The 23,065-nt window shown below is 39.1% G+C and overlaps 1 protein-coding gene across 1 annotated transcript in view; it reads right to left on the bottom strand.

The window, feature by feature from the left end:
• clasp1a (cytoplasmic linker associated protein 1a) overlaps nt 1-22,843 on the bottom strand; it is a gene marked incomplete at both ends in the record, with an annotated part of 64,005 nt that extends 41,162 nt beyond the window's left edge. Inside the window, 7 exons of the mRNA XM_083889903.1 lie at nt 9,650-9,720; nt 10,996-11,093; nt 11,421-11,496; nt 12,596-12,687; nt 13,246-13,349; nt 13,940-14,018; nt 22,649-22,843. Of these exons, the coding sequence (XP_083746029.1) occupies nt 9,650-9,720; nt 10,996-11,093; nt 11,421-11,496; nt 12,596-12,687; nt 13,246-13,349; nt 13,940-14,018; nt 22,649-22,843 (715 nt within the window). The remainder of the gene's footprint in view (nt 1-9,649; nt 9,721-10,995; nt 11,094-11,420; nt 11,497-12,595; nt 12,688-13,245; nt 13,350-13,939; nt 14,019-22,648) is intronic.
• Nucleotides 22,844-23,065: the final 222 nt, after the last annotated feature.

Genomic DNA, 23,065 nt, shown 5'->3' with positions numbered 1-23,065 from the left:
CTCCCCTGACACACAGATTAATCACCTCCACTGAGAATAGCCGATCTGACAAGTGATCAATACTGTGCTAAGTGTGTTAGCCAGCACTTGGTGATGATGCTCAGGCTTGTCAGGTTGAGGTCACATATCTGTATCATTTCTTATGTTATGGTGTGGAACTTTTACTGGCTCTAAAAATCTTTAGAGCCAGTGACAACAACTGATGAGCGAATAGAGCTTCTGACATCACTGCTGCTTTTATGATAAGGTAAACCTGATAAGTGGTCTACAGAGACCGAGGGTCAGCTGATCATCATGACTCAGCTTTTACCCGATACGTGTGATTTAATGTGCATTTTGAGATATCGCAATAAGTAAACTGTAGTATCTGTAGTAAACTGTGTGACACTATCAAACAATAGGATTTGCAGGCTACCAATTACATGCATGGTAATATTTTTAATTAAAATATTATAGTGTATCGAGGCCATGACTTCTAATATGCTCCTGTATTGACCGCAGTCATTTAGAATACGGAAAATTACTCTCCAATGCATTGTGCTCGTTTAACCGGTCCTAGCATTAACTGATAAGTACCAGTGCCACGGTTGTTGTTTGCTAACATTGTTGATGTTTGTATCGCTGCAGGTTAACCTTCACGCATATGAGACAAAATAAAGCGTTTAGTGTAAGAAAGTATTGTTCTAAGATGCATTTAGCAACACGCATCGCTTTTGACTGCTTTGCTGCACTGAAAGAGAGACCAGTAAAGTTTCAATATAAGTAATGTCGTCTCTCTGTTCATATAGTTGATGTTATTTTTTATTCATAAATAATAGATAACGGTTGTTTATATTTACAAAGCCATGCAATCTGGCCACAGCTTGTCATTCTGGCCTGGTCTTCAATGTGTAAAGCCAAGATGCACTGCCATTGACCACATTAGGTCAAACCCTAATTGTTTATCACTTTGGGACATGTAAATATAGCTCTTATGAAGAAGCACTTCAGGATAGTGGTAGTGCTTTAGGATAGTGGTATCCTAAATACCAGAAATGGTAGATCTAAAAGATCCAATTCTGCACTTTCCTTTACATTTAATGAATAATTTGACTGCCCTATCTTGTCATATGTTTGTTATATGTATCTGGTAAAGGTTGTGAAAGCTCTTGATCCTTGGTCAGTTAATAAATACTTCACTTAGCTATTTTACATCATATAACATTAGATGCATGTAAATATTTTTTGTTTATCAAGTTGCCATCTAGTGGACACAAGAAGGACTATGTTCATCATCTAATAACACATTGATATTGTCTTATTTTATGCACCTATTGAATGGGTCACCTTAATCATTATGAGACCCCCCCCCCCCCCGCCACTAATGTACAGTAGGGACTCAAGCAGAAATTTCCTTGTCATTTCCGGCCTCTTGCATTTATTGCCTTTGTTTATTTTTTTTTATATTATACAATTCCTGAATATACTCGGTCCAGGATTAGTCTTCACACACCTCTGAACAGACCATGATGCAATGCATGTATGAAAGGTAAATCGATGCATTGATAGAAAAAGGCATGCAGACAAAATAGACAATATTCAAAATGCAAGTGAGGTTGCAAACGTGTGCCATTAAACTGTACTAGAGTGTCATAGGATTAATACCACGTCCTTGCCATATTGATATGTAGAATGTTATGACAGTGGAAGATGAAACCAACAAGTCTGAGTAAAAAATATCAATATAAATAATGACCTAAATCCAATTATATCATTTAAATGCCAACCAGCACCCAATTTCTGAATAAAGACAATTTTTAAGGAGAAAAATTGATATAAATAAATAAATACCTTTTATGTCCACTAGATGTCAGGATACACTGACTTGAAGCACAGAACAATACACTGAAGTACTCAAAGTTGCTGAGTTGCCTTAGCACAGTTACCAGTTATTTCTACAGTGAAATGTGGATTTACATAATAGAGATTTTCTTTACCACTCACTCTGATCTGGGGGGAATGAATAAGATGCTAAAGGACATGAAGGATTAGAGGCAGGTTACGTTCTTGGGGGAAGACTGTCATTCTCTTCTGCCTGGTGAGGAGGAATGAGACAGCAAAACAGCAAGTCACTCTTTTCTCCCTTGACCTTCCCTGGCACTACCCCATGATCTCTCCGTCTCTCTTATCTTTCACTTGCATTACTGTCAGTCTCTGCTTTTCCCAGGAGCTACGGGGAAGCTGATGAGGTATCCATGAGGCCGACAGTCCCTGTACCATTACATTAGAACAGACGACTGGTGATCGGTGTTATGTCATAACAGCAATGTCTTGTTTTGCTGACAAATCAAGAGAGGCTGCTGGTAGGGAAGAAGGATCACCGTCAGGGTGCATAACATGTATAATTTAACAACCTCTGAAGTCTTTGCTATGTGCTGTCTCTCACTTCATTTTATCAAACATTTAACTTATTAAAGAAGTTATTGCTTACCGACATAACCTGCTTCTTTCTGTCGGATAATTTATGTTTTTCCAAAGATTTGTCGCTTAGTCAATAAACTGAAGAAAAATGATCCACAAATGCCAGTTCTCTGTAAAGCATAACATTTAAAGATATAAAAATTAGAGCTCAATCTTGAGACGTATCAATCCTGAGAAGAAACGAAGCTTGAATCAACAAGTCAGTGGAGTAAAGGTTTTGCAAAATCCAGGACAATGGGAATTCTGTTACATCACACAGTGTTTGTCAGAACATGTTCACTAAAGTACAATGTTTTCAAACTGCACACTAAAGTTAACATTGGTTGCCCCCTGGTGACTGGCTGCAGAAAATGTAATTTTAGAAAAGATTTTTGAAAAGATATAAAGCTTAGATTATGTGATTTGAAAATGTCTCATCACAGTGATGCATGTTCATATGTTCATGATACTGATGACTTTAGTTTTCACCAGATTATAGTCATTTGATGCTATAACCTAGATCAGATTGACTCTGAGATGTTCAGCAGTTGATACTGCGACACCACTCCAAGATCACTACTGCACATGCTCCCCTGCATGGCATCACCAGCATCAGAAACATTTTAACCCATATAAACAGTCAACCAGACGGACTTGTATTGATATTTAGTTGTAGATGGTTGGTTGAGATAATGTGTCCAAGCCAATCAAAGACTCCCTTCTCCGCCCAGGGTAACATGCACTGAGGGCTACTTGCCCATTTCAATTGGCAGAGTTCATTGGGAGGATAATCACATCATTCAGTAAGTTGGCTACATGTTGCCCTCTCATCTCGTCTCTCTCCATCTTTGTTGTAGCTCACCCTCAGCACCAGTCCCCCACAGTAATGGTAGTGAAACATTACACTCAACAAATAGAGCTACGATGGTGATCAACAATGAGTACATTCATGAGCACATCTTTGGCTCCACCGAACACACTGAATCTATTTTTTGACTTGCTCATTTGTTTCCAAATCACACGTTTAAAAAAAGCAATAAATAAATGAATACTAACAATACATGTGAACAACTACTGTCTATGTCTTAATCACACAAACCAGTCTTATTGGAAACACTGGTTCGGGTTAAAATGTACAACAATGCTCTTTGAGAGGGCTGCAGATTAGTTCCCCTTAAGGTTCAAACCAGCCTTGTCCAAATTATTACTATGACATAAATTCATGCACCTACATTAATTAAAAAAATTAAAAATGCTCAAATGCTAGTACAAAATCATAATAAACAACATAATCATCATATATGACTAAATGGTTAGTGTTCTAATCTACAAAATCTCTTCTAAATACTAAACAATGTGTGCAGCACTGCAGTTAGACGGTTACAACGGAAAGAAGAGTGCAAAATAAAAAGAGAAATATACAACGTAAAAAAAAAAAGTGAGAGTGTCCTTAACATAAACATCTGCCCATTTATAATACGTGCACACAAGTCACGCATACACACACACACACTAAATCCATGAGACTAGCAGACCTTGCTGACAAAAGCACATCCCTTTGGTTGTCTTAAATCCCAGGGACGGTAAACACATCATCTGTGTGAAGCTCTCAGTTTGCAGCTCACACTCACAGTGCTCACTGTGTTTATGTAACACTAAAGCACCAGGACCAGAAGACACTGAAGGCAGCACAAGCGCACACACACACACACAAAAGCCTGAGGGATTCAACCAGTTACAGAAGGCATTCTGTGATTGTGTAAAACAAACTGAGAGGCCAATGGGTGGGTGCACCATCCTCTCCATAGTCACAGTATTCCAATGATTTAGATCACTTGTCCCCTCTGTAGCTACAAATAATGCCTCAGTTTGATGCTTATGTTTGTATTATGTATTGATCTGCTATAAGAGTTCACAACAGAACCAGACACAGACAGTGACACTTCGTCAGAGCTCAGTTACGTTAGAAACCAGACGTAACCAGGAATTACAGCCAGCTTTAGCTATTGGTGCATTAATGATCATATTACATCAAGAAATTAAAATGGAGAACATTTTTGCAACACTAAACGACTCAAACAACCAAACAAATGATCGATTAAGACAATTATCAGTAGATTCACTGATCACTTGCCCCCTACATGATGACCAAGCACTGGTGCAGCTGCAGAGGCTGCTGTGATTTCTTTATGTTTTGTTTCAATACATGTTCGTGTGTGTAATACAAACATGCAGAATGCATCTCTTCTTCATTGATTCATTTAAAGCTGCTTTTTTACGGTGTCATCTTTTGGCTAATGTCATGAACATGGCTGCTATTAGCATTTCCCTCACAGCCAAACAGCCTCATTAGTAGTTCTAGCTCCTGACTGGTTACTGACTGGTTACCAACTAATTTTAAGCCTGATTTTAAAAGTGTAATTCCCTTCTATACTTCTTACACCAGCATAACTAGGTAATCAAATAAATACTCTGATCAGCCAATTAGTTGTAAATTCTGATGTTCTATTTGAATGAGACCAAAAAACAAACAAACACCCACACATTTGCAGTGAGGACACGTATAGAGATGATGATGCATTCCCTTGTCCAGTACCCTAACCTAATTAACCATCACAATTAAATGCCTAATCCAAACCCTAATGCCAGTCTAATTGGAAGCATTCAGTAAGAATAACCTGCCCACTTTCAAGTGTCTGTGCGATGCATAAACATGTATAAACATATTGATATACACCATCAGTCCAAAAGTTTGGACACACTGCAGAGTGAAGGCAACGGGGCCAATAAGTGCTCAGAATCTCTGGGAACTCCTTCAAGACAGTTGGAAAACCTTTCAGGTGACTACCTCATGAAGCTCATTGAGAGCATGCCAAGTGTGCAAAGCAGTAATCAAAGCAAAGGGACTTTGAGGAATCTAAATTATGAAACATATTTAGTTATTTCACACTTTTTTTTTTACAATCTACAATGTAAATAGTCATGAAAATAAAGAGAAACCATTAAAATGAGCAGATGTGTCCAAACCTTTGACTGGTAGTGTATACTGCGCACTCATACAGTACACGAGTGATCGGAGCACATCATTTTGTGAAAGTACTCTGGAAGCAAAGAATAAAACTGAAGGACTGATACTGCAAAACTAACCAGATTATATGAACCACAGGAGGTCTCACAGATTACATTACATATGCAGGCAGCCATTGTAACAGTGACTCTCTCAGCTCTTACTGGCTTAAGCAGCAGTTCAGCAGTAGCCCGAAATCAGACATGTGTTGGGGATTGCTTTTTCATAGCAAATTAATCTTCTTCTCTATATGCAGGGCGATTGATGATCGCAATCAACAATATGTGTGATCTGACCGGAGTAAAGCAAAAAACATGTTCTATTTCCAGTCTTACCTTGTCCAGCTGTCATGGTGCAAAGCTGCCCTCAGCATCGATGCCACAGAGGAACAACGCTACACAGCCGAAGGCTCAGTTCTCTCCCTCTCTTTCTCTCTTCGTGGTCTCTGCGCCCTGGTATCTCTCTCGTCTACTGTTTACTTCTTGGTGGTACTACAGAAATGGCTGCTTTGTTTTTTTTCTACCTCTCTCTCTCCCTCCCTGTGCTCTAGTTTTTCCCTCTGCAATCTCACGACTGCCAACTCTAAATCCCCTCTTCCTCTGTGTCTGTGTGACAGCACTACAGCAGAGACAGCCCTCCTCTGCCTCCATGCTCATTACCTTTCCTCGCAAACATCTCATTAACAGAAGGGTTGAAAACGGGTAATTATGACAACTGCGATACAGACTGATATTGCTAAGAGGTTGTACCGAAATGACAAAGCAGATTTACAAAAAAAATGTAACTATACAGGATTTTACCCTTATTTAACAGTTTTGGAGGCATTGTGATGGTTAAATGACTTGTTAAAGGGAGAGTGGGGGCTGTCTTCACACCCCATAATGTTTGCTAGTGGAAAACCAGCCTTACAAGATCACCTGCCCACTGACCCGACTTCCTCAGAATCAAGAGGTCTTGTGAAATCTCGGATCTTGTGAGAAACACAAATTGCTTCACGGCACTACACATCAAGGCAGCAATAGCATTATTTCATATTCATCATGGCAGAGATTGCGCAAAAGCAGGAGAGAAAACCATTGTCGGAAGAAGCAAGGAAGAGGAAACATCCAACCGGCTTTTTCCAAATTGTGAGAATTGAAAAATAATCATGCTAATAATCAATGCACGTGGCCAGGAGAGGGGCAGGAAGGGAGGAGCATCAGCTGTGAGTTTTTACAATAGTGAGGATAAACAAGTCGATGGATGGTGGGATGTTTATGGTGGTATCATAAAAATATATGTACTCCACTTTAAGAGTGAAAAGCTTTGCACCAGACAAAGCTTTCCCTAGCAGTTCCTGTTTGGGCACTGTCATAAAAATGCATCAGTAGCAAGACACGGCTAAGAACACAGGTACTTTACCTGTTGTGTCATGTTGTGGAAAACACCATAGATGTGAAAACTATTCTCTAATTGCACAACTGTAATACTGTTGAGAGACTGCGTAGATTTCCTCCAGGCTCTACCATTTCTTCCCAAAATCAAAAAAATGTTACACACACTCGTGCACTCAGTCACAGCGGCTCTGATCAACCCTCCACCTGACCTTGAAATATTGTTGCGCAATTTCAGTTGTATAATGACAATAAAGATCATTTTCTTTCCTTTCCTTACTATGTAAAGTGCCTTGAGATAATGTATGTTGGCACTATACAAATATTATACAAATTGAACCTTGACGATACAACTTGGCATCAATTCAATCCTCATTTTGCCGAAATGTTTAGGGCACCTAAGCATAGACATTTCAGCATATTACTCCCTCATTCTTAACCTGCCTCTCTCTACTAATTTATTTTGCCTTTAGCAAAATGAAGTGGAAGGCCTGCATATATTAGTATATTTAATCTTAGAAAGTGAGATAATAGTCTTGAAACAACATAAACATTTGTCCATACTTTTTCCCTTTTTCCATACTTATCCAGTCCTGGAAATTACTCAAATTAAATTCCATACTTTTCCAAGCTGCGTAGGAACCCTGCTCTCAGCTACAAGGAATGACTATTTAAATTGAGCCATCATCTGCAAACACAAAGTTAATTTCAGTGCAACTGTGAAAGAGTGACGTCAATGCATATTCTGCTCCATTATCTAATAAGTGCTAACCTGAGTCATGTTTGCTTATTACTCTCATCTTTCCAAAGCTACCTTCAACAACTGTGTACGAGAAAAGGAATTAAATGAAGCTGTGATGAATGAGAGGGGCTGTAATGGAACTCTGTCTCCTTCTAAACTATGGTGTTTGATTAATATTAGTTCATCAGACTGTTGCATGACAGAGATATTCAGTGCTGTGTGTGGATGTGTGTGAAGGTCATGAGAAATTGAGGCCTAGTGCAGAGGCGTAAATTAAAATTGTATTTGAAAATACTACTGTCAACACGCACACGCACACATTGTGATCCACATGAAAACACAAAACTCACTTTTAAATGCTGTCAAAAGCATTTCAAGTCAACAGGTAGCAATATAAACGTAACTGTAAAGCCTTGTTGCCCAATCAAAAGAGAGTTAGAAAAAATCTGGTATAACTGGTGGTTTTGATAAGCAGTACACCAACACCAACAGTAAACAAGATATCTTACAACTTAACACAACTTGCCTCATGTAAACAAACGAGATGATATTGCATCCCGTCATCAAACAGGCTCACAGGGAGACGTTATAAGCCAAAAACTATTTTCTTTGTCTACAAATAAACACTGAGAACAGAGATTGTGGAAAACGTCACCCAGACAGGAACTTAAACTAATTAACTAACTAACTAATGGCGCATTTCAACCAGCACTCCACAACTCGGCATGGTTAAGATGCGTTTCCACTAGCATAGTTTTTAGCATGTGCTCTGGCGAGGTCCCAATCGCGCTGAGTAGGTACTATGCGTGTCGTCGCCAGACTGCCAGCTACTGATTGGCCAGAGTGCCATCACAGACAGAGTGGCACCGTAAAGTTTGTTTATGTTTTGAAATTATGTTTTGGCATGAGGCGCCATCTACCGCTGTCTACCAATCATAGCAGTCAGTAGAGTCTCAGCTACTGAGCAGCCATGGGTTGCCAGTTACGCAACTACAATTGAAATGAAACGAAAGGAAACCTAAAAGAACTGGGTACGAATGTCAAAAACGCAGATAAAGTTTGCGGCAAAGCGAAGGTCTATATAGGACATGCTTTTGAACGGTGGAGAGAGTTTAAAGGTCACAGAGTGGTCCTGTTGCACATAAATGTGAGTTATGGAGGTCTATTTACATATATTAACTTGTTTTTATGGTCAAAAACCTCCTAGTGTCTGTAAACTAGACGATAGAAATCCTCTTTTCTGACAGTGTTTTTCAGCCGCGATGTTTCAGAGTGAACTTTCACCCCCAGAAGACAGAGTCTTGTGATTGGCCAGTGCTATCCAGCACGTCCGTTCTCAGAAGCGCAGCGCCCCCCTCTGGAACGGCGGATGCACTGCTCCTCATTATCAAAACATTGTTTTAACAGTGTTTAAAAATAGCTTCTTCACGACTCCCCGCCGCAGTCCCTTTTATGACTTAAACCGGAGTCAGACCCAGAGTCAGAAGACACTGTTGCTCGTGAAACACCTCCACAACGGACGTTATTCTTCTTCTGCGGTTCAATGTACGCAACCGGATGTGCCCGGACTAGTGCCCGGAGCAGGACGATCGGTTGTTCAGGAGAACCGCTGCTTACGTAACTATTACGGGATTTTCAGTGATCTCGTTGAGCCCCGAGATTACAATAAAACACAACGTTCTCAGCAGTGGCTGAACTGTTTGTTTCGAACCGTCAGGCTTCATAAACAAGGTAATGACGCAGATACACACCAAAAAAAACAGCGATAATAGGAACTTCCAGGTCTAGTTCCGCTTTAAAGCTGAGGGGAATTTCAAAAACGGATGCAGAATGCAGGTATGGTGCATTTAAATACTTAATTTTTTGACAACATTGTTCTTTCTTTCTCTTTTCATTTCAGGAGATATTATGTCTACATTCATGGTGCATCCATTTATCATGTTTTCCCCTCTTCATAAGGGGCCAGTGTGCTTGAACAACACAAGCACACACTATTCAAAATAACGACACAGTAGGAGAGTTACTCACCTGAGCCAGCAGATGAGATCATGTTTCCAGATCTTTGGACTTCATCAAATTTGCTGAAGATTACATTCAACCTATAAAGGACAAGGAATAAAAGAATACATGAAACTGATTGTATTTTAAGGAGAAAAAAAGTGTCAGAAAAACATAGCAGAGTAAATAATGGACAGCAGGAAAAGAGATCCTGTTCCATCCCTGTGTGGAAAAATCCTCCTTGGCTCTGTGTGGCAGGAACAGCCAAGACTAAAATAGTCCAAAACTACCACAGAGATGATCGCCAGGGAGAGAGAGAGTGGTGGTGGAATGCAGAGACATACTTAACACGACATTTGCCTTTAATGACAAATACCTCTCCCTACGTCCACACCTATATCTATTCATCAACGGCAGCACATCTTCTCTGACTTCAAAATAATACAGTTGTTGTGGCCAATTTGGATCTGTGTGCTTGTGTGAGTGAATGTGGGTGTGTCAGTGGTGAAGCACTGGTTGTTATGGGTTACTTGCACACCTGTGAGCATGGGTTGGGTAATTAGTCACACAAAAGTTAGATAGGGGAGACACAGCTGAGGAGGTGGAGGGAATTAGGATCAGGAAAGCCACACAGTTTTTCAACCGTGTCTGTGTGTGCAGCAATTGAACCGTGTCTGTTTGTGCAGCAATTTAATTGTTTTGTGTCACAGTATTAGTACTTTTAGTCTTTTATACACAAGTCTGGTTTTAAGTCTTAACCCTATTAAACTGGTGGAAGCATGATGGGTGGTGGTTGTGGGCATCATATAGGCACAGTTAACTTCAAGATACAAATGCATAGCCTAACTGAGTGAGTTGGCTAATACACTGATTTGGGTGGAGATATTATTTATTATTATGTATTTATTTTATTATTATTTCGTTATGTGTATGCTATGCATATGCTGATTTATTATCCACATTATTTAATTAATTGATCATTATTCTGTGTATAGGGAATGTTTTATTTTGTTGTTGGGGATAATAAGAAATGGGGATAAAAATCTGTCTGTAAATAAGATAAATGTTGGTGTGTATGTCTCTTTGCATTATTTTATTTGTAGACTGGTGTTCTAAAAAAAAAAAAAAAGACTCAAAAACTCAAAGTTTTCATTTTAAGCTCAGTCTTCTGTGAATACTTTATTCAGCCACAAGAGGGAAAGCTGTATTGAACATCATAGTCTGCTGCCTAATTAACGAACACCTCTCCTCTGTTCAACACTGTCATATTTATACTCCTGTGTTTTTGTGTAGGTGAGACAGAGTGTGATTTGAGGCCATACAGGAAAAAGCGAGAAAAGGATGAGTGAAAGTGTGGGGAGGTAAGGTTCTCATACCGTGACTGTGGCAGGCCTTTTTTGCTGAGATCCATCCTCACCCTCTCACCCACATGTCTGTAGATTTCCACCAAGCAGCTCATTGCTCCATCACGCACCTGAAAAAAAAACATGAAAAAAAACATATTTCATGTCATGTCAGTCTCAAATCAAATTCAAATCTTCACTTTTTTCTTTACTCGGACATTGTTTTTTTTTCAAAATATTCTGTCTGAATATAAAATATAAAATGTCTGACAATTGGCTCTCAGTACAACACAGTCCTAAAACTGTACTACAAATGAAAGGAAACTGAAACACACAATCTCGCCATGAGATTTTCAGTATTAGATGATGAAACATGATGTTACATTACATTAGTCTGAGGTCTCAATTAAAATCCATCAGTGACAAAGAAGATACAGAGAAATCATGACTCAGCATACCTGACTTGTGGGGTCCCCCAAGAGGTTACATATGTGTGGAACAATTTTGCTGAGGGTCAGGCCGTGTGCTCCATGTCTGGAGGAAAAATATTAAAATGACAGATAAACAGAAGGGCATCGTCTTTCTCTGGATTTATTAATAATAATATAATTATTATAATAATGATAATAATGTGAAATGGGTAGCTGGCCATAGAGATGCAGCTGACCTGATGAAACACCTCGTCAAATACAAAATACAGTATCTCTAAAGCTGAACACGGAAATATTTAACAGCCTGACAGACAAGTCCCTGGCAGAGGCCACGGCTCATTTTAGCAGCACACCTACAGGCACCGATGTATAAAATGAACTTAATTTAACTGAGGCATCAACAGCTTCACTGACAACAAACCCAAGACATTTACCAAATCATTTATCAGCTTTAACAAATCGCATCAATCCAATAATCATATCAATCCAATATACTTTATTGTTCTTCGGCAAAGAGCTAGAGCAAAAGAACAATATACGGCATGACAACGACAAGAAACAGCCACCAGAGGACATCATTTACAGAAAAAAAAAAAATTATATCTATCCCAGAAAATAAGTATTGTACCTGCACTAAAACACAGAAAGTAAAGATTACATTAAATGTAAATACCTGACAATAAAAGCTAAAACCTAAGGCACTACAAAAGAAAATGGATATAAAAACCAGTAACTATGGTGATGGAGTTAATGCATGTTGGGAATAAAAAAAAGTTTGAGATGTATGGTTTTACATTTACTCACTATATTTACTCTCAACATCTCATGACACTTTTTATTTTCTTCATCAATTAATTCATTATTAGAGTGGAATATCTGAAAATGTTACATTTACAGACTAACAGAGCAAATAGTTGAGTTAAATTGAATGTGAGGGTAGTGAAACAAATATGTTTTTTTTTTTTTTAAAAGCAGTTAATAATGAATTTATCTTATGCAGTTCTTAAGTTATCAAAAGAAACTGTAAGCCACTGGCAAGAGAATGCTTCATGTCTCATAAGAAACTTATTAGAATTAAAAGAATATAGGACTAAAATTAGAAAGACATAATGTTACCAAGCATATGTATTCAAATGAGGGTTTTCCTTCCATTTTTACTAACGTAATTAAAAACTAAAATGGAAATGAATCCTTAGGCTCACGTGCTCAGTGTGGTGACGAGGCAAAGGCACACTCCTTCTCTGGTCCTGTTGTTCTTGTGTTTGAAGCCTCCCAGCATTCGGTCCCATACATACTGCAACAACACACATCGGACAATAAAAGCCTATTTCTTAAATAGTTGATTGTCCAAGAGACATTTCTTATCAAATAAATATCAAGAAATGAATTGTGAGAAAAGTACACGCTGAGCCTTTACGCTGTATTTTACAGGGGAAAATTAAACTTGTCACTGCTCTCTGATTGGCTAAGCACATAGCTTTCATGTAGTGCAAATTCTCAGAGACGCAACTAACAAATATGTTCATAATCGATAAATCTGTCGATTGTTTTCTCGATGAACCGACTAATCCTTTGGTCCATAAAATATGAGAAAATGTTGATCGTGTTTCCCAAAACTCGAAATGGTGATGTTCTCAAATTCCCTGTTTTGTCCACAAAATAAAATGAATCTGTTTTTAAAATAGTTTAATTAACTGACACTGAAACACTGTGTATGTGTGTGTAAGGCGTCATGCATTTACACATAGTACATCATATGAATAATTATTTTGTCTTTAGTAGTTAAAAAAAACAAAAAAAAACATTACCTCTCTTAGATAAACAGTTAGGAGAGTTTCAAATGTGTTGGTACCTGTGGACTGGCAGCCTGCTCCATGATCTTTAACAACACTGTTTGGTCTTGGTCTCTCACTTGGTCTTTGGAATCTCCCAATCGATCAATAAGGCTGGGCAGAACTGAGAGAGAGGAAAGAGAAACAAAAGATCAAGCCCAAAATATTTCAAAATGCATTTCCTTTTCACCACCATGACCATAGAAGCATTTAAATCACTCAACATTAAAATACAGAAATTAAAACGAACTCAAATTGACAAAAATATTCAACCAGATTATTAAATAAATAAAAAATAGCTTGGCTGTCTCCAGCTCATCCAGAACTAGGGATGGGCATGTGTACTTGATTATAAACATACGATCAGTCACTGTGACTATTCATATATTAAAGCGACGTCACAGCAGTTTTGCATAGCAATGACGCCAAGTAGTTCTAGAACTGTGTCATTGAAAATTATCACTGCCATTAGAGAGATATAAAACAATGATGTTTATCAACGATGGCTTAAATCTTCCAACTACAGTGACTACCTCATTGTGGTGCATCTATTGTGACATGAACAGAATCAACTCTGTGTTAAAATCTCTCAACTGGTTACCAGTACCAGGTATAGAGCTCTGAGTATGGAGCTTCATTGAGACAATGAAGTGAAGGGGCAATGATGGCAGATACAACACAAAAAACAAACGGACAAAAAAAAAACATTCTTACCTGTCCCAATGTGGGCCCTGAATCGCTCCTGTAACCTTGTCACTAAGGCAGATAAGAGGTCCAAGCCGAGCAGAGCCACCTAGTGGACAAACAATAAAAAGCAAAATGGTGTCAAACAAAAACATTTTCCTCAAATTAAACTTACTATATAACCATCTAACTTACTAGCTATAACTCATGACCCCAAATATTACAAATAACAGTTGCTACAATCCTCAACAAGCCATAGTGCATTCAAAATGTCATGTTGTGCTTGTTGATAAAATTAGACTCTTGTGACTTTCACAACATAAACTTAAATACATCTAGGACTCAAGTACAAAACAATCACTTAATCACTGCTGCACCGTGAGTGTACTGTGCAGACACCGATATAAACACAGTCATATTCTGACTGTTAGGGAGGTGAGGTGTCGGAGGTGATCAGCTCCGCCTCTGCGGACGCTCGGTGCGCACAGTGCCCGGCACAGAGCAGCGTTACCTCGACCTGTCCTGGTGAAATGATCCACTGTATCGGCATCTGCCCTTTTTTTTTTTTTTTTTTTTAATCTGACGGCTGATAAGAGATCAGTTAATTTATTTAAAATTTCAGTCAACTTTATAAGAGATGCTGCTGACCCTGAGAACTCTCTGCACTTTTTATTTTGTTTGAACTTAAAACAAAGTCAAACTTGGAAAAGTGTTTTATTGTAGAAAACTTTAGGGAGCTATGTATTTCTTTGTTTTCATTTAACTTTATAAGAAATGAAATGCTGCTGAGCTGCATTAAAAAAAAGAAAAAAAAACCTGTTTAATAAACATATGCTTAAAGGCATATAAATGATGTTAAGTGTTGGTGTTTGTATTTTTCAAAATCTTGACTCCAATATTTTTACTTTTACTGCAAATGAATATCAGCTCCAAATATCGGTTATTGGCCTCCTTGACTACTAATAAAGGGTATCGCCCTGAAAAAAAAACATATCGCTCTATCTCTCAATTGATATATAGATATATATATATAAAATTCTGCTGTGTGGTTAATACTATATTATTCTGTAGTGACAAAAACAAGTTGCAAGAAGGATGAGACAAATATTACAAGGGTCATTCTGCATGGAGTTTGCATGCTCTCCCCTTGCGAGTCCAAAAACACAAAATATGGTATACCCCACCAATCGCCCTATGTCAGCTGAGATTGGCACAGCACCCCCGCAACAATACTGCGGAGAATAAAGCGGTAGACAACGGATGGATGGATGCACAGATAAAGATTGAAACCCACAGAGTTAGGGATGGCCTTATGAGGGCTGGGCACGTCCAAACAATTTCTAACACGCACCGGTCCCCTCATAGTCATGGTATGAGTAATTCTGATGTTATGCCATGGTCTGCAGACAGCAGCAGCAGCAGTGTTATCATATTCCTGAGGTGTTATTAGACAGCAGTGACCACACAGTGACTCAGCTTCATTCAGCCCAAACAGACCCCAGGCTAACTGGCAACGAGATGATGGAATGTGCAGCAAGCCCATATTAGCGTTTAAAACACAGTGCACACAGAGACACAACTTGTTTTACAGCGTTTTACACTTCACTTCTCCCAGTGACGATGCTTCACGACCGACTGGCTGTGGTTAAAAAGCTGAAATAAAATGACCCCTTCCAGGCAAGTGCTACTGATATTAATATGCATCTATCTATTGCTCTTCTTAGCAACACATAGTTAAAATACATTGAATGTTTCCTTTTATTCCCCACCGAGATTAATTTGAATAAATAATATGTGTCACATGGTTCATTACGTAGTTATGTGAGGTACAGGTGACACTAGGCACATCCAGTCTAAGGTGTAAAAACATAAGACCTTCCAGTAAGTTTGACTCTGGGCTGTGTGAAAAATTGCCACTGTTACACTCTTTTCTGACCATACAGCGTGCTGGCCGCAGTGTTTGCATGCGTCATCAAAATATCCTGTTTTGGCCATGTTGTTTCGGTGTTAAAGTTCTTTGGGTACATCCCTCAAGCTAAAATATCTGCATGGATTATTAGTGTAGACACTCACTGCAGTTGACTACATACATGGTGTGCTGCTTTTAGCATAATGGGGAACATGGCTGTCCAAATAGTGTTGCCAAAAGTTTTGGAACAGCACAAAAGACGATGTAGATAAGTAGATTGACTTGAAGACATGCAAAAAAAGATCCACAGATTTACTGTAGAAGGCAGTGTTGCATCAGCAAAATGATGTGCACTAAAACTTAGAATGGGACAGATGAATACAGGGAAACACTAGCATTAGCTATGTTGACATAGAAGTACATGTCTGATCACAAGGTGGGCTCTCTTCTTCACCCATTTCCACTTCTCCCTATCCACCAGGTTGCAGGAATATCAAGCCTGATGCTTGTTCTTGTCAAAATCTGAGTGAATGTTATGACTTGGAATAAATGTATGCAACAACACAGGCCAGAAATAACCTGATGCAGCAGAGATTCTGTTTTTTTTTGTTTTCTTATTCGCTATTCAGGGGTGTGATTGGCAAAGGACAAAAAAAGGGAAAATATAGGGTGCACCTACCATGACGCGACGGCATTGTATTGTTTCAAAAATTTAAATAAAGTGCAGTAGCCTACATGGAAGAGAGTTAAACCATGTTTTTTTTTAAAAATGTAAATGCTCTTTCACTACTCACAGATACTTTCATCTTGGCAGAGATGGCCTCAGTGCCACAATTTCCATCTTGAAGTGAAAGTGGTTGTCAAAGAAACACTGAAGTATACTGTGTAGTTTTAGAATCAATCTGTCAATTATTTTCTCAATTAATCTAATATTTTTTTGTCCATAAAATATAGTTAAAATGTTGATCAGTGTTTATCAAACCTGGAACCTAGTTTTAATGATTTTTTTTTTTTTGTCAAATGGAGCAAAGAAACCAGACAATATTCACATTTAAGAAGCTAAAAAAAAAAATCACAAAGCTTGTTAAATTGTTGTTCAAAAAAACAAAAAAACCTCTCTAAAATCGATTAATTCATCGTTGCAGCCCTACTGGCTACCTATATGTTTCACGAATATTACATGATAACAAGAAAATGCTGTGTGATTTATTGGTTTAGTGGTTAAGGTGTATTGCACGGAGGCATACGTTGGGCATATGTACTTTCAACATTCAGTTTATTCAACTGAGCAGTGTTTAAATGTTTTTCTTGATATATTTTTCCAATTATGGACTTTTCATAATTCATTATGATATAATAACTGTGCATCGGAAAATAGATAATTTCTCCCACCTCTAGTTATTACTGAGACATCCTGAGTCTCTCTCTGACTCCATATCCACTAGATTTTGTTGACCATGTTTGCCTTGCTGCCACTTTAATTCAGAGAATGTCCCGTCTAACCGATGAAAGTGTATGTATGACATAATCAGACCCTGCGCCTCAGTCCAAACTACGCTACAGGCAGCAACCAAACCTCATTTCAGGTGGCTGCACGCTGTAACACAGACTTTTGTTTTAGAATCTTTGTTGAATGCTCTCATAATACTGCGGTCAATCAATCAATCAAATTGTATTTGTATAGCCCACAGTTTACAAAACATAGTTTGTCTCACGGGACTTCCCTTATAACAGGGAAAAAGAAAGAGGTAGAGACCTTAGGGAGAACCACAGGTCAGGGATCCCCTAGTTAAGATGATGATGGAGCACATTAGCCGCACAAGACACTCCATAGCTTCCTTCCAGGGCTCTTCTCATTATGCAAAACAAACAAATAACATGATGTGGGTGTTAGTGTTGTAGTGGACTGAAATGGGGAAACAAAGTAGTTTAGAGATCATCAAAGGAAAACTGAGTGGATCATTAACTTATCAGGGTGATGTCTTTCGTGACAAAGGTCCAAATATACAACTTCCAGATTACAGCTATTTTCGCAACTGCACGACTGACTCAGGACATGGCACTAGTGCGTGTTAGTGCAGAGAAGCTGGCAAACACAACATTCTCAAATAAAGTTCAACATGACACGGCATCAGACAGCATAACATTTTATGGTGTATTTCTACTGTTACACTCAAGTGTCTTGTTTTGTTATATCATTGAAATCATTGATTTAATGATTTCTTTGTTATATGGTGCAAAGAAACCAGGAAATATTCACATTTAAGAAGCTGAAAAATGTCTGTTTTCTTAAAAAAACAAACAATTGATGACTAATTGAGTTGATTAATAATCAATCTATCAAATAATTGTTGTGTCACAACAACAGTACAACAATGACCCACAATTTCATTCTACCAGACATGCAAGATGCACAAAACCCCACAAAAACTGACATGTAGATATAGTGTCACCTAAAGCTAACATGAAAGTGCTATCATGTGTCATTTCAATTATGATATGGCAATGCAATGGGATAAAAAAAATATTGTTTTAATTCTAGAATAAATACAGTTTGTGTTCTCAACCTTAAGTACCATAATATTACAATATTATTGTTCCATTGAGATGGTGTTCCAAGCATTTCCTCAGGACCAGTCTGTGTGTTTATCAGGTAAGACTGGTTTTGCTTTCCTAAATAAAGCCTCTGCACTGTGCTATCAGTTTTCTGTAATACACATCCTGCAGGGGTTTTATTTTTTAGGCACAACTGCACCAATTCAAAAGCACTGCAGGTAAAACGAGCAGGTGACAGAGGTGAACCAGAGACACCTGTTTTGATGAGTCAATTTGAATAGCTCTGGCAGAAACGCAAGCCAGTGTCACTCTCTGCCTAAGCAAGTACAACTGGGTGATGCACTTATCATCTCATTAATGTATTAGAAGAACTGGATAGAGCACCGCCCACGTTGCTACAGATGGGTGCGTGGCCACAGTGCGTGCAGCCGGAGACAATTTTTGTGACAATGTTTTTCCAGTGGCCACTCGTAGTACTGCAACAAAAGACGCCTGTAAAACTGGGACACCTTGGACATACGCATTTATAGAGCTTTATATTCTTATATTATCACTGTATAATATAAATATACTGGTCACTTGACCAGTAGTTCCCAGGGAGGCTGTTTGTCTTATCATCACTATCAGTTAAGACATTTACTGACAAATGTGATGAACACATGAATTAAAGTTGAAGATAAAGAGTGAAAGAATCTGGAGCCTATTCAACAAGATAGCTCATGTAGGCTATGCAGTGTAAGCTCAGCTACACCTTACTTTTCATCATTGAGACCACCAAGTTAGCTCTCGATGTGTTCTCCGTTGTTGTGCTTAACATTTTAATGTTTTATCAGTATGGATAGTATTCAACAAGTCAAACATGGCCATATCACAGTGTTACCGAATTGTTCACCCACCCAATTTTGCACAAATTGTATATACTAGTGACTAGTATATTAAAGGTGCATTATGTAACAAATCTAAAGCAACTGGCCATAAAATCCTCCTAATATGTCACAGAGGACCAGAAATAACGTTCATATAACAAACTGAATTCACCAACAAAAATAGTACAACAAAAACAAAAAAATATATTTTTCGCACCACAAACTTTGTTTATGTTTTGAAATTATGTTTTGGCATGACGCGCCATCTAAGGCCATCTACCAATCATAGCAGTCAGTAGAATCTCAGCGGTTGAGCAGCAATGGGTTGCCAGTTACGTTACCTATACAGAGGACATGCTGATTTCAAGCTGAGAGGAATTTTAAAACGGATGCGTAAATGGGCTACTCTTCTCCTAGACAAGTAAGTTCAGCTTGGCTAACTAAGTTAGCATCATAGCTCGACTGTCGAGTTCTGTTTTGAACTGTTCCCTCGGTTTTGGAGGCTGCCGTACTGATGCAGCGGGTAGCGGGTAGCATGTATGGCAGCCGCTCCCGGCAGGCAGCTGCCATACCGGCAGGGGTTGTGGCGCACCGACCACCGGCAGTTCTGTTCTGTCAGCGGCTGCGGCTGGTTCTGCTCGGCACGTGCTGTGGCGGCAGTTCAGATGACACAGAGATGCGTCTTTTAGTCTCTTTCTAATTTAACCTAATGGTCTTCTTCTGACATGTACAGAGAGAATAACAGCGGTAGTCAAGTGGTTAAATAGGCGGACTTGTGTCGGGAACAGTGTCAACATTATTTACCTTATTATTGTATAAAGCATTAATAAGCTTGCAATGCATAAAATATTACCATAAATATATTACATATAAATATATTGGGTGTGTGGTGGTAATTTGCTTAGGTTTTGCAAAGGTTTTGTCAGAAGTTGGCAGCTCTGCTATATAACATTGTAAAAGGTGAGGCAAAAATGAAGGACCAGCCAAAAGCTTGAACATGTGTGACTGCACAGACCGCATGCATCCACTGCACAAGCTCCAGGATTACAGATTACAGAGAGAGTACAATACATTGATATGCTTTGATTTCTGTGCATTTCAACAAGTTCACACCTCAAATGCAAACAGAATGAATGACCAACATTTGGCTGCAAAGGCCTCAGCTGTTGAACTTACAAAGTGATTTAAGAAAGTTGTGTGTTGTCGGACTTGTATAACTCACTCTACACAGTAATGCAGTGTTTGAACAGTGATCTGCCCAAAGGGTAAAAGAGTTCAAGTAAAACCCAAGACATGGAGAGAAGGGGGATGTGTGTTTACAGTGTCTGGAGGACAATTATCAGTGCACAAAGTGAAGAAGCAGGAGCTGAGAGATTAGATTCACTCCGACATACATTAAACTCCTTCAAATGGATACAGAAGCACATTAAAATGTTTGGTTGATGCATATAATGCATACAATGTTTACAGTATGCAGTCTATCTGAGACACACACATGCACAATCAAGGCCATGCTCAGCTGATCAATCCTATTTTTATCAGACATAAACACACAGGAAGACAGAGCTGAGGCAAGTTTAAAAAGGCCTATACTCTTATAACTATAACTATGCAGGAAGCCATCAGCACATTATACATATTATATACACATTATACATATTATGTATAATGTGCTGATGGCTTCCTGCATAGAGTAAGTTGATAGGTAGGGACAATATTGTTAATTACATCAGGTGCAGCCACAATAAAGCTGTATGATGTGCAATTTTTTTTTTTTTAAAGGTCACATAGAGTGGTCCTGTTGCACATATATGTGAGTTATGGAGGTCTACTTACATATATTAAGTTGTTTTTATGGTCAAAATCCTCCTAGTTGATGTAAACGAGCCGATTAAAATCTGTCCTTTTCGAAGCGCTTGTCAGTCGCGCTATTTCAGCCATAAATCTCGCCCGAGAAGACAGAGTGTGTTGTGATTGGCCAGCCAGCGTAGAGCCTTCCCACCTGTGTTGTGATTGGCCAGGTATCTGGAAGTGACGTAATCTATCACGTCAGCTCTCAGAAGCGCAGCTCCCCCTCTGGAGCGGTGGATGCACTGCTCCTCATTATCAAAACATTGTTTTAACAGTGTTTAAAAATAGCTTCTTCACGACTCCCCGCCGCAGTCCCTTTTATGACTTTAAACCGGAGTCAGACCCAGAGTCAGAAGACACTGTTGCTCGTGAAACACCTCCACAACGGACGTTATTCTTCTTCTGCGGTTCAATGTACGCAACCGGATGTGCCAAGGACTACCGCCGGGAGCAGGACGATCGGTTGTTCAGGAGAACCGCTGCTTACGTAACTATAACGGGATTTTCAGTGATCTCGTTGAGCCCCGAGATTTCAATAAAACACAACGTTCTCAGCAATGGCTGAACTGTTTGTTTCGAACCGTCAGGGCTTCATAAACAAGGTAATGACGCAGATACACACCAAAAAAAACAGCGATAATAGGAACTTCCGGTCTAGTTCCGCTTTAAATAAATCCGATTGTAATTTACACATACATTGACAAATCATTTAAAACGTTCTAAAACCACGATACTAATTAATTTACTTCACCATCTTCAAATGTGGGGTGAAGTAATGACTATATATGAATATGAATTATTCCGTCTCAAAAGGCCTGAAAGCAGATTGCATGCACAACTCAAAACTTTTCATAATCAATTAAAGACGAACTAAACCCCTGTTCTGAAGCTGACTCCGCCCAATGCCTGATTTTGAAAATCTACAAAAAGTGGGCAGGGAGTTATCGGTGAATAGGGAGGAGAAGGAGGGGTGAGTGAGCACCACTGGGGGCATGATGATAGAGTGACAGCAAGCGCAAATACACTGTAAATGTTGTAAACGCAACAAACGGAGCAGTATTTCTACCGACCGAATAAACAGGACTCTTTCTGTGATGTTGTAAAGTGAAATATGATGTTGCTGAAGCAAAGCAATGACATTATGTGCTTTGGCCTGCACAGCAAACAGTCAGGAAAACTGGAAATTCCTCCTTAAACAAACTAAAGGGAAACATTATATGGTTCTACAGTTGAATGGAACTCTTTACACATTGCTCTGAGCAATAAAATGTAAAATGTGTTGTTTGGTGCTCCACAAAAAGCCAGTGGTATATCTACAAACAGTCCCCTTTTGGACAAGAGCTCTTATCCAATGGCTGACATTTTAAGTTACTCAGTCTAAAACTTTTGTCTCGTATAAAAGCACAAGTTACACTCTTTCTTCACTAAAAATATTTTCATTGAGTCAACAATGGGTGGGTGCAGCAATATATGCTGATATTATTATATCTATCTGTGCGAGTGTGGCCACTCAAGATCCCATCATCCCTTGGTTTTTGCTTCATCAGTGGAGTTTACCTTAAAGTTGCTGCAGTTGACCCAGGAGCTGGCGATGCCATCAACCATCTTGTCCAGCACGGTTTGATCCTGCTCCAAGTCCTGAGACTTCTCCTTGTCCAAAATGTAATCGACGATTTCCTGTCCCACCTGCAGTCGTCGGCCCATGTCCTTCTGCAGGACCTGGGCCAGGCAGTTCTCCATGCTGGGCTCCATCATCCAGGCCTCTGGTAAACACCTCTCCCCAGCCTCTTCAGTCTGCCTCTCTGAATGAGTGACTATATACAAGCAACCTGCGACTGCTCACAGCAGCGGGAATGACAGCTAAACAAAAGGAGTCTCAGTTGGTGCGTATGGGACTGGCTGACCTGAAAGAGGGAGGAAAAAGAAAAGGGGGCAAGTGTACACAGTCAGCTTGTATTTCTTATACCCAAGGAC

Source organism: Microchirus variegatus (assembly GCF_963457635.1).
Source record: "Microchirus variegatus genome assembly, chromosome: 5".
Taxonomy (NCBI): Eukaryota; Metazoa; Chordata; class Actinopteri; order Pleuronectiformes; family Soleidae; genus Microchirus; species Microchirus variegatus.
The sequence above is the reverse complement of the archived record's forward strand: the minus strand, read 5'-3'. Positions and strand labels throughout refer to the sequence as shown.